The 16,136-nt window shown below is 37.6% G+C and overlaps 1 protein-coding gene across 2 annotated transcripts in view; it reads right to left on the reverse strand.

Annotated features, from left to right (window-relative positions):
- METTL25 (methyltransferase like 25) overlaps nt 1–16,136 on the reverse strand; it is a 108,423-nt gene that overhangs the window by 67,127 nt on the left and 25,160 nt on the right. For both annotated transcript variants that reach the window (XM_040234492.1, XM_040234491.1), the window contains exons 4-5: nt 12,638–13,231; nt 9,445–9,592 (exon numbers count right to left, since the gene is read on the reverse strand). In XM_040234492.1, coding sequence (XP_040090426.1) covers nt 9,445–9,592; nt 12,638–13,231 — 742 coding nt within the window. The remainder of the gene's footprint in view (nt 1–9,444; nt 9,593–12,637; nt 13,232–16,136) is intronic.

Here is a 16,136-nt window from a genome sequence, read left to right on the forward strand (position 1 = left end):
ACAGTGGCAGAGAATGCTAAATGCCTACAAATATCTAGTTTCTCCTTCTTTGTTACTCACAGAATCTTGATTTCATTTGGAGCTGTAAGATAGCCATCTAGAAAGTTACATTTCCCAGACTACCTAGACTTCTAGAGATGACCAATGGAGGAGTGGAACTTGTTGGATAGAATTACCAAGGAATTTCTTTAAAGGATGCTATCTCAGATAGGAAAAGTTCTTCCATCTTCATATTTCTTTCCATTTGAACTATAATGGCTGGAGTAGCAGCACCATTGTGTGGCCACAGTGAAAGGCCAACAAAACTACAAAGACCTTGGCCCTCACACTCTTGAACCCTGTGAACCAATGTCAGCTACTGCCTTACAGATTTTCTGGAAAGTAAGACAAAAATAAATCCTATGTGATTATACTACAATAGTTCCATTTCCATGTATTTACAAATCTTGTCCAAATATGATCACTCATATATAAAGCAATCTTAAGTTATTAAACATGTGCAAAACAATGTCTTGAAACTTGGCCTTCCTTAATTTTTTTCCATAACATAAACTGTACCATCACCTACCCAGTGGCTCTGAACAGAAACCTGATAATAGTCCTTGAAAATCCCTTCTCCATTATTGCCACCCCTCTAAGTAATCTTAAATGTTTCAATATATTGTATTTCTGCTACAGCCACTCTAAATTTAGTCCGTTTCCTTATGGTCTCAACTTCTGAGAGTACGTCCTATGTGCGTGCCTCTGTGTGTGCCTAAGTACAAATTTTATCATTTGTACCCCACTCCTTGTAGGGCTTTGAAACCAAAGCTCAACTTTGCCATGGTACACATATAACCGTAGTAGCTTCAGCATTTCTGTTATGTTTGTGGACTCCTACCTTCTCCTGTATAAATACTATGCATCTTTCCAGTATTTCAATGTTTTAAGAGACAAAATTTAATTATATTCAGTATTTTTAGTTGAATGAGGGGGGCAGGCAGGATACCTAGCCAGACAGATTTTGTAATACAGTTTGTTTGTTTGTTAAAGTTCTGAGCTTACATTTGGTAGATTTTAATCAGTAGAAATTCCAGGGGCCAGAATTTGGGATGTATTCACCAACAAAGATTTTAATTTACCTCTGCAAGGGACTGACTGAAGACTGCTTTCCCTCATTCAAGGTCATGGCTCAGTAAGAGCTCTTCAGGTTGGCTCCTCCACCAAGGAGGTGGGCCCATGTTTATCTCCATATCCCAATGTGGCCAGCCTTTGCCTCAGGACAGCACTGTCTGCTATCTTATTAACCCAGAGTTCCCTGCTCCAGTTTCAACTCCTCTTCCTCTTTCTTCCCCTTCTCGCTAATCTTCTGGTTTTGATTTTTCTTTATCCATGGAGATTTCCCTTATTTTTGCAGACTCAGCAATGCTTAAAGGAATACATGTTTTAATTTAGGCAGGACCTAGCTGAACTACAGCAGAAAAGTTCCTCAGAAAAATCACAAATGGCTAGAAATGGAAGTCAAACAAATGTTCTTTCGATAAAAGAAACCAAACTCTATTCCTTTACGTCCTCCAAAATTCTAGCATTAAATGCTCAAAGCAAACAAACAGATTTAATAAAATGCACAATTTATGAAACAGAAAATACTGTTAAATCTTTACTAAAAAGATAGCAATTTTATGCATTGCTGAAATGATGAGATTAATTCACTGTTATTTGCTTGACTAAAATTAGTCATACCTTTCTGCAGACACAAAACACGGTGTAAAGCTAATCTTAACTAGCTAATATTGCCTTAGAAGTTTTTAATATTAATACCATATATTGGCTATCCAAAAGGTCTCAAAATACAAGATATGCTTGTTTTTAAACTGTGTGTTACATTTTCAAATAATACGCTCACACTTTTCCTTCATCCTCCAGATACATTCCCAGGTGAAGTACTTCTAAATTTAAAACAATGAAAACCAGCTGTCAATTCTAAAAGACACTGAAGCTGACTATATAAGAATCTAGCCTCCTCCCTGAAAATTCCTATTGGTATCCTAAATTGAGAAAGTTTTATAGTCGGATGGGTATCATATGCCCTTGACAAATTTCTATTTGATATAGAAATGGCAGGACCAGGTTGAAACATGAAGCTAAAAGATGACCTGTGGCCCTCCTTTGTTTAAAAAAAAAAAAAAGGGGGAAATGGAGGGCTCTAGGGAGGATCACCTTAATGCCCTGAAACACATTCAGACCAAGGGTAAACGCAAAAGTGAGCCGTAGGCTTTCAAGTGTTACACCATTTGTATTTAACCCTGCAGATCTGCAGTATTAGAAGCACACTGAAGATACGAGCAGACTTCCGGGCATTGGGTTGAGAAGATGAGGAGAGACCAAGCAAAAATCTGTTCCCTGACAAAGGCTGCTCCCAGAAAGGGCTCCTGTCCAGCCCACTGAAGAAGCTCTATGCAACCACCTGACGTGACTCTCTGGGGTCCCAGCTCTTTCTCTACTCATCCTGTACTCCAAAGTCTCTGATATGATCATATCAACTTACAGGAAAAGTAAATTACCTTTCATTCCTCAGACCAGGCCTGAATGACTCAGTTACAGAACTGAGATCAAATTCTGACAGAATGCTTAGCAGGTAGAATTACTAGACTGAACAAACAGATACAGATGACCAAGACCAGAGGCAAAAAAGAAAAGTAATGTTTCTGTCTTGTATTCAATTTTAAGAGAAAAAAATATTTCCCAGGAAACCCCTTCGGAGATACGCTCCTCATGCTTCATTGGTAACAATTGTCTCATATCCATTCTTAAATAAACGGAATCATCGTAGCTAATTTAGATTGAGAGTCACATATTCCTGAGGCGACAGCAGCACTCAGTCTTCCTAATAACTGACGCTTGAACAAAGTCATAGTTCAGTTAACACGGAAGAAGAGAGATGTGGATCTGGAGAGGCAACCAGTAGTGTTTCTTCAGCATTTCTCTACCTTGACAGGGAAAACAACCAAAAGAAGTTCTCTCTCCAGCTTCTACGGAAAGAAATAGTATCAGTATTTCAAATTAACTATGATAATGATAATCAATATTAAGACAAAATACTGAAACAAGTCAAACTTGGGAAAACATATACCTATATATATATATATATATATTCTATAAAGCTCTGCAATAAAACTGTTTCTGTTATTTCATGTTCTCCTAGGAACTACTGGCTCATAATGTATAAATATTTAAAAGCTGTTTTTAAAGTGTATGGTGGAACTTTGGTATTCATAATTGCTCAGAGAGTTTTGAGGTATTTTTGAAAATTAACATTCGTGACAGACCACCTCTATGGTCTACTACAGTGTACTGGCTAAACATATTCATGTAAAACACATATTGTTTACATAGTACAATATCATCACAAAAAGTTGCAGTGTACTTAGCAGACTTTTCTACTATACTACGTTGGACTATTAATAACTCAGATTTACATCCCAAAGGGCAATACTGCCCCAATTCAAACTTGAAAACAGCTGTGCAAACAAACTGAGGGTTAGGGGCAGGTGTGTAAGATATCAGAGGAGCAAGACATGACATAGTTGATGATTCGAAGACACCACTCCATGGAAAAGGGAGTGAAGTCGCTCAGTCATGTCCGACTCTTAGCGACCCCATGGACTGTAGCCCACCAGGCTCCTCTGTCCATGGGACTCTCCAGGCAAGAGTACTGGAGTGGGTTGCCATTGCCTTCTCCAGGGGATCTTCCCGACCCAGGGATCGAACCCAGGTCTCCTGCGTTGTAGGCAGATGCTTTACCATCTGAGCCACCAGGGAAGCCCATCACTCCATGGAACCTCGTCCTAAATATGTGACAGGAAATACTCCAACCTTGCCCATGCAAACATCTTGCCCTGTAAGTTAGTTTATCTTAATATTATGATCAAACTGTACAGTGGTGGATTTCTATTTTAGGAATACTATGAATGCTGTACATACAAAAAAGACCACGTCCATATTCCATCTTTCCAGTCACTGCTAAATAGTCAAGAACAAAAAGTCTGCTGTTGTCTGCTTTCACACACACACCCACAGCCACACACACACACCCCTACACACACCCGCTCATCAGTAAAGTTAAGCTATCAAAATTCTAGTAGTGCTTATATAATTTATCTCGGACATTTTTTTTCTTGGTCCAGGTTTTCTTCTTTGATTTCGTCTAGCTTCTAACCCTTTATTGTGGATTTCTGCCTGTATGTTTGATTTCCCTGGGTTTTCACTCTGAGCTCGATGCTTCAAAGACTTTTGGGGGGTTAATTCTCTGTAGCCTAGACTTTGATATACCCCTCTTAGATGTTCTTGGATTCAGTCTTTTGTTTGGATCTGCAAACTAGCACATGAGTAGAGTCCACCTAAATCTCTGCACGGGAGAGGTTAAAACAACTACAGACAACCTTGAATATATTTCTATAGAACATCTTCTAAAATTCTGTCTTCTTAGGAACCATAATAAATATTTGTTTTCAATGATGCTGTTCATTAGAATTCCTACAGTGCTTCTTAAGAATGCTTATATTAAAATCCGCTTCTTAGAGATACTTCAGAAGGTCAGAAGCAGGTCCCAAGCATCTCGGAACTGCAGCTGTCATATGTGACCCATGTGGACAGCCAGAGGTGAGAGATGTTGTTATGGAATCACAGGAGATGGTTCATACCTTCCCTAGTTTCATTACAGGCAACGGCAAGGAAAACGAAGATGGGGTGTGAGAAAACGAGTGACTTTGGCCATCCAGTTGTTGAGAAGAGAAAGTATGACAGTCCAAAGCTAGGCAAAGCTCAACATAAACCTAGGTTGCTTTTGTTTCTCCTCTCACTTATTTTCCTACATTTTCCTCCTACCTTTTGGCTTTCAAACTCTCTGCTTTCAGAGTATTTGAAGGTGATCACCTTGCACACCTCTCCACCAGCTTCATCATATCACTCAGTGCTGTTCCCTCCTGCTTGTTCTTTGCTTTCCTAACAAGCAAGACTCCCAAGCCTCCATGCTTTTCAGGTATTTAGGAGGAAATCAAGTAATATTAAGATAATACTATCACCTTTTGCCACTTAAGTGTAGTTCATAGATCTTAAGCCACTGGGATCATAATCTCAATGATTTCCAATGGTTAAGACATTTTTGACAGGAAGGCCTTTGCATGAATTAACTCTGCCTACCAGAGGGAAAATGAGAGTTTGTAGCTGCCAGTCACAGTCATTAGCAAACCTTTCCAACACTTTTTCTTGTCTGAGTTCTGGGGCCAAACTCCTCCTATCAATGTGGTGAAGAAGGGCAACTGCCACTCAAGTATCTATTCAGCACACATTGTACAAACACTGATTAACGTGAACCGTGTCTGAGGCAATGCGCTGAGTTCTGAAGATAAAAAAGTAAACAAAAACTAGTGTCTACATTCTGAATATCAATCTATCACATCTTTCCATGGCAGAAATGAACCGGCAAAGCTGAAGATGTGGTGCACCGATCTTCCTTTAGATTCTGCGAAAACCTCTCTAGTGAACATGCCTTATTCAAAGATATTTTTTCATCTTAATTTGAATACATGGTCAATAAATACTTCTAAACAATTTATAATAGTGTGTCAGAAAAGGTACCTAAGTGGACTCATAATACAAAGGACTTTCCTCAATCATTTCATTTAGCTCTAAAAATATTTATCTTCCTTTGTGTTTATTTTTTGGGGCTCCAAAATCACTGCAGATGGTGACTGCAGCCATGAAATTAAAGACGCTTACTCCTTGGAAGAAAAGTTATGACCAACCTAGACAGCATATTCAAAAGCAGAGACATTACTTTGCCGACTAAGGTCTGTCTAGTCAAGGCTATGGTTTTTCCAGTGGTCATGTATGGATGTGAGAGTTGGACTGTGAAGAAGGCTGAGCGCCAAAGAATTGATGCTTTTGAACTGTGGTGTTGGAGAAGACTCTTGAGAGTCCCTTGGACTGCAAGGAGATCCAACCAGTCCATTCTGAAGGAGATCAGGCCTGGGATTTCTTTGGAAGGAATGATGCTAAAGCTGAAACTCCAGTACTTTGGCCACCTCATGTAAAGAGTTGACTCATTGGAAAAGATTCTGATGCTGGGAGGGGTTGGGGGCAGGAGGAGAAGGGGACGACCGAGGATGAGATGGCTGGATGACATCACTGATTCGATGGACCTGAGTCTGAGTGAACTCCGGGAGTTGGTGATGGACAGGGAGGCCTGGCGTGCTGCGATTCATGGGGTAGCAAAGAGTCGGACACGACTGAGCGACTGAACTGAACTGATGTTTGTTTATACTTTATCGAAACACATTATAAATAAATGTAACTAAGAATATTAAATTACTATTTGCCTAGAGAAGACTGACACAAAATGGACTGACAAAGGAGCAGCTAGTGAGCAACTAGTCAATCTTTTAAATTGCTTCCTACCCTGGCAAGTAGTTTCTGCCAACCCCTTTAAGAATAAAATGGAAAAACCAGACAAAGGATGTAAATTGTACCAATAACATTTCCTGGCTGTCATGAAATAAGAATAGCCACTTAAATCTGAATTTCTTTACATATTTAACAAAAGTTAGAGAACAAATAAAATTACTCATAAAACCACTTATACTAGATATGTAGATTTAAATGTACATTAAGAAATAAACATCTCCAATCAGTGGAACCAGCTCTGGGAATCATTCCAGAGGGAGAGTCAGATGTGGAAAAATGTGTGTGGCAGGGAACAGAGTACACTGCCAAGAGACAGGACCCCATTGTGTGAAGAACAGAGATAAAGGCTGAGACCTGATGATACACAGCAAGCGCTGCAAGGGTCCCCCAGGCCCAGAGATGGCAGTCTTAAGATGGATCACCTACAGAAAGGGAAGCCCTTTGGAAGGGGAAGGCATTTTGGTGGTGGGTGGTGGTGGGGGGTGAGGTGGAGGGGGATGATGTTAAAGTGAAAGAAGGAAGCAGGGAGCTGAAATTAAAGATCTTACACCGTAAGACAGTATTTCTGAACTGAAAGACATAGCAAGTGGCTCCATCTACTCTCAACTGGGCCAATTGTTAAAAAAACCCCTATTTCATTGTACCTGTAGAACAGGATGTGCTTGAACTAAGAAAAACTTCCCTACATAGAATTTTATGCTTGATGAGCCAGAAGAACACTTTCCATTTAATATTTTAAAAGCTGTAAAACTGTGATTGCCTTAAATGTTTTGTTTTGTTTTCTTCCTCATTTCTTTTAGGAAAGAGGTATAAAAAGGGTTATACACTAATGTAAATATTTGGTTATATAGACTAAAAAAAAAATTAGGTTCACTTTCCCCCCCCCAAGTTTTACCTTGAAAATTTGTGTACTCAGGGCAAAGTTGGAAATAATAATATGACAAACATATTTTCCATTTAAATTAAACTATTGTTATCTTTTTGCCAATTTGCTTTCTTTCTCTCACTCTGTGTATCTCTACATATTCACAATTTTACATCTGCATATCTTTTCTAAAAGATAGTTTTTAAAACACTGACATAAAAAAGTTCAAACTCCCCTCTTCTCTACAAAAACTTTTGCCAGTTTTAAGGAAGACGTCTGTTTTACCCAGCCAAATTTCAGTATACAATAATAATTTTTACCTCTTGGACATGACTAAATTAAAAAATAATCAAAACTCATCTGGGCTTTATAACTGAAAAAAAAGAGCAAACAATGCCATCTACATTGATACAACTTCCTTACCTAAAAATTCTTGGCAAGGGACACTGGATATTGATAAATAACTCATTAAACTGATAAAAGGAGAACTGCTAATATTAATAAACTAAATAACCACCTAATGTGATACCATGTCTAATAGAGAGATATAACATATAAAATGGGTCAAAAGGACGACTTTCTGGAGCTGCTCTAGAAGAAAGACTGTAGGTGCTTTCAGTCTTGTCAACACACTCTGTCCTTCACTCCTCAGGTACCTTTTCAGCCCAAGAGCAAACAGTTTGAATACTATTATTTTAAAGCAACTGCAGGTCTCCGCCTTTTTGAAAGCATGGTGTTTTGACACTTAAAAATAGAGTAAGAAACTTTTCATGAGGGGGAAATATCAGTATGCCTTACAAGATGGAGAAGGGTTTGGAAATGAAAGCAAATCTTGTCAACTCTATATTTATGACAAAATAATTTAGCTTCACTAAATTAGTCAATGTGTATCTGACAAATATTTTTAAATTGAAGTTCTCTAAGAAATGTATCACAAAATTTTCACATATTTGCAGTTTTTATGCTGCAGTTACTGAACTTAAGAATTTATGCTATTGAACTGTGGTGTTGGAGAAGGACATGGAAACAACCTAGATGTCCATCAGCAGATGAATGGATAAGAACGCTGTGGTACATATACACAATGGAGTATTACTCAGCCGTTAAAAAGAATACATTTGAATCAGTTCTGATGAGATGGATGAAACTGGAGCCGATTATATAGAGTGAAGTAAGCCAGAAAGAAAAACACCAATACAGTATACTAACACATATATACAGAATTTAGAAAGATGGCAATGACGACCCTGTATGCAGGACAGCAAAAAAGACACAGATGTGTATAGCAGACTTTTGGACTCAGAGGGAGAGGGAGAGGGTGAGATGATTTGGGAGAATGGCATTGAAACATGTATAATATCATGTGAGAGTTGAGTCGCCAGTCTGTGTCCGATGCAGGATATGGCATGCTTGGGGCTGGTGCATGGAGATGACCCAGAGAGATGTTGTGGGGAGGGTAGTGGGAGGGGGGTTCATGTTTGGGAATGCCTGTACACCCGTGGTGGATTCATGTCAATGTATGGCAAAACCAATACAGAATTGTAAAGTAAAATAAAAAATAAAGAAAGAAAAAAAAAAAAAAAGAAAGTCTCCTGGACTGCAAGGAGATCCAACCAGTCCATTGTAAAGGAGATCAGTCCCGGGTGTTCATTGGAAGGACTGATGTTAAGCTGAAACTCCAATATTTTGGCCACCTGATGCGAAGAGCTGACTCATTTGAAAAGACCCTGATGCTGGAAAAGATTGAAGGCAAGAGGAGAAGGGGATGACAGAAGATGAGATGGCTGGATGACATCACTGACTCAATAGACATGAGTTTCGGTAAACTCCAGGAGTTGGTGATGGACAGGGAGGCCTGGCGTGCTGCGGTTCATGGGGCTGCAAACAGTTGGACACGACTGAGCGACTGAACTAAAGACTATACTATGATAAAAAAGAAACTATCACAAAATACACAAGTGACAATGCATCAAATTTCATTTGATGTAACATTTCTAAAATTGTAAGAATATCAGATCTTATTTCAAATGCTAATTCAAAATGACAATACTGTCAACAACAAAAAAAGAGGGAGAGAGATAAAGCAGTCATTTTGCTTGAATTAAAAAAATCATGAGACATGAAGAATTCTGTACCTTTATGTGGGTTTTCAAACTCTTCAGATAAGAGGTGATAGCAGCAACCCACGCTGCAAACTCCTTTGACTTCAGACTTGGAAGTGAATATTCGCAGAGTATTTGGAGCAAGATCACCACAAGTATGTAGACCTACCATCAAACAATCCTTAAAGATAAGAAGAAAAGAAATGCTGGAAATTAAAAGGAGGGGTAAAACACATTTCAGGTGAAGACTGTATATGTTTATCAGAATGCAGAGCTTTAAAAATGCAGAGCTAACTACAAAGTATCATATGTTCCATTTTCATAACATAATTATTTCCTTTATAGGTAAAATGATTGTGATCTTTTATCAAAACTGACATAATTCCGAGTTGATTTTCTAATGCTTTTTTGTTACTTGTCCATTTTACTTTGTTCTGGTCTCTTTTACAATTAATATTTGCTTAACAACTAGTCAAAATAAAGGTTGATTTGACCAATCAAATGTAGGCGGTGTTACTAGGACAAACTTGTGATTTAAGATACATTAATATCTTAACAGTCAATTTTTAAATTGCACTTCACCATTCAAAACTTATAAAACCTGCCATACAAAAGAAATTCAAAAGAAATTAAGCCTTGCTAAGTTGGCATTTCTACTCCAACATCAAAAAAGTTTACTTAGTTCACTCATTACACCAAATATGACAATATTAATTCCAAATAAAAAATGTTGCTCTAATTTTATAACGTGAATTACGTAAAATTCCTTTGGAATGTTTCTAATTACTTAAAGCCTAATTTAAATGCATACACAGAGTGGTTACACTGGCATGCACTCAAAAGAATTTCGATCAGTATGCTATTTAACTCTTCAGTTGCATAATTTCCTCATCTGTAAAATGAGGCCAATAATAGTATCTCATCTCAATGGGTTATTGCAAGACTTTAATAAGTTAATACTTGTAAGTGATTTAGTATAATCTCTGGCACATAATAGATGTTTTATATTCTTATCATCAATATCAGGTTATTATAAATATGATGGATATTATAAATATTTAAAATAACAGACATTAAGTTGTGAATCAAATATAACTATTTTAAGAACAAATACAACTACTTCATTTGAGTTATTTTACAAAAAATAATACTTTAGTTCATATAATCTAGATATGTGTGTGATTGCTGCAATCATGTCTGACTCGTTGGGACTCATGAACCATAGCCCTCCAGGCTCCTCTGTCCATGAGATTCTCCAGGCAAGAACACTGGAGTGGGTAGCCATTCCCTTCTCCAGGAGATCTTCCTGACCCAGGGATCGAACCCAGGTTTCTTGCATTGCAGGCAGGGCTGAATTCTAACCTTTCTAAAGAAAAGCATTGTACCTGTACACTGTTTTGGCCCGATAAAATATTCAGTTGCTTCAATCATTATTTTCTTCAAAGCACATTTTATGGAATGTTGTGCAATTATTTTGCTTTTCTCAGTGATTAGACAGCTTGGGTAGGTTTTACTTAGATGTTATGTTATAAATAATAAGGAATTCAGAGAGAAAGGGTTTATTGCTACTTAAGGGTAGATCATAGAGGTACAAATCTCTCTTTTTAAGCTTAGCTCTCCCTAAAGACAACAAAAAAACATTTAACCTCATTCTTTACTGTATTCATTATACAGGATTGGTTAATAATATCAGCAGGTGGCAAACAAAAATCTGCAATTAGCACAGTATCCTAATAGCAAAATATTTAAGAACTGCATGTGTGTTGGGCGATGGGGAATGGAAAGGATAAGAGGTATTGGTCAATTTTGGTTATTAAATTACTGCTTCACTAAGGACGCAAGAAATAATCTTTCAGCATATATTTTATCAGCCAATTATTATAAAAGCTTGCATACAGTTTTGATCATATACTTTTCAGATGATTCTTAAAAGCAAAAATAAATGGTAATAAGCACTAAAAGTGTATATATTTTAAAGTCAAATTAAAGTAACTAGGGTTGTTTAAGTCCAACAGAAGGTTAAGCTGTAACTTAATTACTGATTTCATATATAGGAAAAACAATTAATGAGGATTAACTAGTTTTCTACAATTAGTGAAATACAAAAATACCTGGGAAAGAGAAAAAATCCTCACTCTAAAATGACAAAGTACTAAAACACTGGTCAGCAACCAAACAAGAATTTAAATTTATAAAGAATTCTAGGAGCTTTTGTTTATATATTCTTTAGGGAAGACTTTTCAAAAAATGTAACAAGAGTAGAATATCATAACTTCAAAGGCTACCTTGATTTCTAAACAATGAGTTAGGCCAAATGATTTCTAGAAACTCCTCTAATATTGTTTTAACATACAATGCTGCCTTTGTTTAAGATACATTGTCTCTTAAACATTATATGACTCAACATAATTGTAGTTTAAAAAAAGTTCAAATTTTTTTAAGAATTCAGAAGCTACTCTTGCTTAGTAAAACTGCAATTCTGGTTACCAAGTCTAACGTTAAACACGTTGCCCTTGTGCTCATGCTTAGACTCTTTGCGACCCCATGGTCTGTAGCCCTCCAGGCTCCCTTGTTCATGGGGATTCTCCAGGCAAGAATACTGGAGTGGGTTGCCATGCCCTCCTCCAGGGTTCTTCCCAACCCAGGGATCAAACCCAGGTCTCCCGCATTGCAGGTGGATTCTTTACCATCTGAGCCACCAAAGAAGCCCAAGAATATTAGAGTGGGTAACCTATCCTTTCACCAGGGAACTTTCCAACCCAGGAATCGAACTGGGTCTCCTGTGTTGCAAGCAGATTCTTTACCAGCTGAGCTACCATACCAGGGAAGCCCAATATTGCCCTAGATACATCTTTACTCCAAATATAAATGAAATGTAAGAATTTTCTTGGAGTGGAATTTGAAAAATCCATCAATTGCATAATGAGAACTTATCTAACTAGCTTCTGTATTTGTAATTATGTTTAATTCAAGATTAAAAATAAGGGGAGGGCAAGGGCACCCCATTCTGGAAAACTATGATTGTCAGATTGTCAGATTTGTACTCTTATCAGATTTCGGTATCTATGGAAATCATGAAAGCCTGAATATAATTTTATTTTTTTGGTTCTTTCAATTTAATGTAATCAAACAAGATATGCAGCTTAAGTAAGCTAATATTAAAATTTAATTCTATGTTTTAGGGCCTTTACATAAATCAAATTACAGAATTCAAAACTGAAATCACCTCCAGATCTTTAATAATATCATGTAGTTCCGAATCAGCAGTGATAATAGATGTTAAAGGTGAATATATATTTGATTCATTTGACTTCAAAGTAATTTTTCTTCTCTCTTTACTTGCTTCAGACATTTTTCTCTTAGGTATTTGGGATGAGGAATTAGGTTCTATGGCATTAACAGGCAAAAGTTCTCTAAGAGAAAAGGCATTTTCAAAACACAAATTTTCCTCTCGGTGTGAATAAACCTTTAGGTTTTCCATTTGTCTTCTGATGTCAGAAATCACAGAACCTGAAAACTCTGATAAAAAGTCTGAGGTTGATGGCTTTTCTTGATTTGCAGTACTGTTGTTACATATTCCCTCAATGTCTGCTTTACATTTAGTTTCATCTTGCACTTTCCTTTCTTTCATTGTTTGTAATGCCAGTCCACTGACATCTGGCTTTGACCGCCTATGATAGACTTTCCAATGTTTCTTCAGTTTCCTGTTTCTCTCCTCAGCTCCACGAGTATTTGAGGAATCGATTCCATAAACTTTTAAGCCGTACTTTAAGGACAAAAAGGAGCTTAGGTAGCCTTTTCCAGAACCCAGGTCAATTATCTAAAGAAAATCAGAATGAATTAAAGGGATTTCAGTTAGATGATAATAGCAATCTCAATTTTTTTAAAGCAAATAAATGGATGGTTGTAAAATTTATACAACCTGCTATGCTTTACTCTATTTTAATTTTTGATCCCATTAAAAACAAATAACTCATCATTTTTATTCACTATTTTAAGAGAAGTTCTAAGCAGCATAATAATAAGTCAAGAAAAAGATGTAAAAGATGAATATTGAAAATAAAATTGTCTTTCTTCACTAAAACATTTAGGTGTGACCTAAATCGAAATCCCTTATGATTATTCAGTGGAAATGACAAATAAATTCAAGGAGTTAGACCTGGTAGACACAATGTCTGAAGAACTATGGACAGATGTTCCTAATATTGTACAGGAGGTGGTGACCAAAACCATCCTCAAGAAAAAGAAATGCAAGAAGGCAAAGAAGAGATGAGAAGTGAAAGGCAAAGGAGAAAAGGAAGGATATACTCAGCTGAATGTACAGTTCCAGAGAATAGCAAGGAAAGAAAGCCTTCTTAAGTGAAAAATGCAAAGAATTAGAGGAAAACAACAGAATGGGAAAGACCAGAGATCTCTTAAAGAAAACTGGATATACAAGGCAACATTTCAAGAAAAGATAAGCACAATAAAGGACAGAAATGACAAAGACTTAACAGAAGCAGAAGAGATTAAGTAGATGTGGCGAGAATACAACAGAAACTATACAAAAAAAGGTCTAAATACCCAGATAACCACAATAGTGTGGTCACTCACCTAGAGCCAGACATCCCTGAGGGTGAATTCAAGTGGGCCTTATGAAGCATTATTATGAACAAAACTAGTGGAGATGATGGAATTCCAGTTGAGCTATTTCAAATCTGAACAGATGATGCTGTTAAAGTGCTGAGCTCAGTATGTCAGCAAATTTTGAAAACTCAGCAGTGACCATAGGACTGGAAAGTTTGTTTTCATTCCAATCTTAAAGAAGGGCAATGTCAAAGAATGTTCAAACTACCATACAATTGCACTCATTTCACATGCTAGCAAGGTAATGATTAAAATCCTTCAAGCTAGGCTTCAATAGTATGTGAACTGAGAACTTCCAGATGTATAAGCTGGATTTAGAAAAGGCAGAGGAACCAGAGACCAAATAGCCAACATCCATCAGATCAGAGGAAAAGCAAGAGAGCTCCAGAATACAACTACTTCTGCTTCATTGACTACACTAAAGCCTTTGACTGTGTGGATCACAACAAACTGGAAAATTTTCAAAGAGACAGGAATACCAGACCACCTTACCTGGATCCTGAGAAACCTGTATGCAGGACAAGAAGCAACAGTTAGACCCTGATATCAAACAACAGACTGGTTCAAAACTGGGAAAGGAATACATTACGACTGTATATTTTCACCCTGCATTTAACTTATTATGCAGAGTAAATCATGCAAAATGCCAGGGCCGGGGATGACTAACAAGCTGGAATCAAGATTGCTAGGAGAAATATCAACAATCTCAGATATGCCAATGATACCACTCTAATGGCAGATAGCAAAGAATAACTAAATTAGAGCCTCTTGATGAGTGTGAAAGAGGAGAGTGAAAAAGCTGGCTTAAAATTCAACATTCAAAAAACTAAGATCATGGCAGCTGGTCCCATCACTTCATGGCAAATAGAGGGGGAACAATGGAAAAGTGACTTTATTTTCTTGGGCTCCAAAATCACTGCGGACAGTGACTGCAACCATGAAATAAAAAATGCTTGCTCCTTGGAAGAAAAGTTATGACAAACCTAGAGAGTGTATTAAAAAGCAGAGACATCACTAGGCCCACAAAGATCTGTAGAGTCAAAACTACGGTTTTTCCAGTAGTCATGTATGGATGTGAGAGATGGACCGTAAAGAAGGCTGAGAGCTGAGGAATTAATGCTTTTGAACTGTGGCGCTAGAGAAGACTCTTGAGAGTCCCTTGGACAGCAAGAAGATCAAACCAGTCAATCCTAAAGGAAATCAACCCTGAATATTCACGGGAAGGACTGATGCTGAAGCTGAAGATCCAGTACTCTGACCACCTGATGCAAAGAGCCGACTCACTGGAAAAGACCCTGATGCTGGGGAAGACTGAGGCAGGAGGAGAAGGGAGCAACAGAGGATGAGATGGTTGGATGGCATCATTGGCTCAATGAATGAGTTTCGGCAAACTCTGGGAGATGGTGAAGGACAAGGAGGCCTGGCGTGCTGCTGCCCATGGGGTCACAATGAGACACAACTGAGCGACTGAACAACAATGTGAAACATGCTATTTCAAGTTTTTTCTCTGCACTTTAGAAATTAATGTTTTATCAATTTAAAATTTATTATATAATATTTCATATAAATAAATAAGTATAGTCAAAATGAAAAGATATAAAGGACAACAACAAATACTCATCAAAGATTTAAGTATAAGTGATTTATTTGGGAGGTGAAGAAAACACTGATAGGGAAACAGAGAAGGAAAAAAGAGAAAGGAAGGCAGCCCAACAAAAGGTGTGTTTGTGGGCAAAATATGACTTTAGAACAACCTGGGTTTAATCCCACTGGAAAACTCGGACAGCCAGTGTAGAACACATACCTCAGAGTCAAGCCACCTGGAAAGTCCATGAGTTGATGTATTTGTTTACTAACTTGTATTAGTCATTAATTCAAGGATGCACACAGGGAGGAATTAATCCCCAGAATGTGTATGCAGGCAGTGCCACACTTCAGCACACAGAGAAAAATCCACAAGGAAAGAAATATAGCAATTGCCAGGACAGAAAGTAGCTGGGCCACCATGATGTGGTAAGGCCCAACAGTATTTGAATAAGGCATCCAGTAGCATTTGCTATATCCATGAAGCCACCAGCCAACCTAGGGATGGTTATGTT

Source organism: Oryx dammah, unplaced genomic scaffold, assembly GCF_014754425.2.
Source record: "Oryx dammah isolate SB20612 unplaced genomic scaffold, SCBI_Odam_1.1 HiC_scaffold_29, whole genome shotgun sequence".
In the NCBI taxonomy this organism is placed as follows: Eukaryota; Metazoa; Chordata; class Mammalia; order Artiodactyla; family Bovidae; genus Oryx; species Oryx dammah.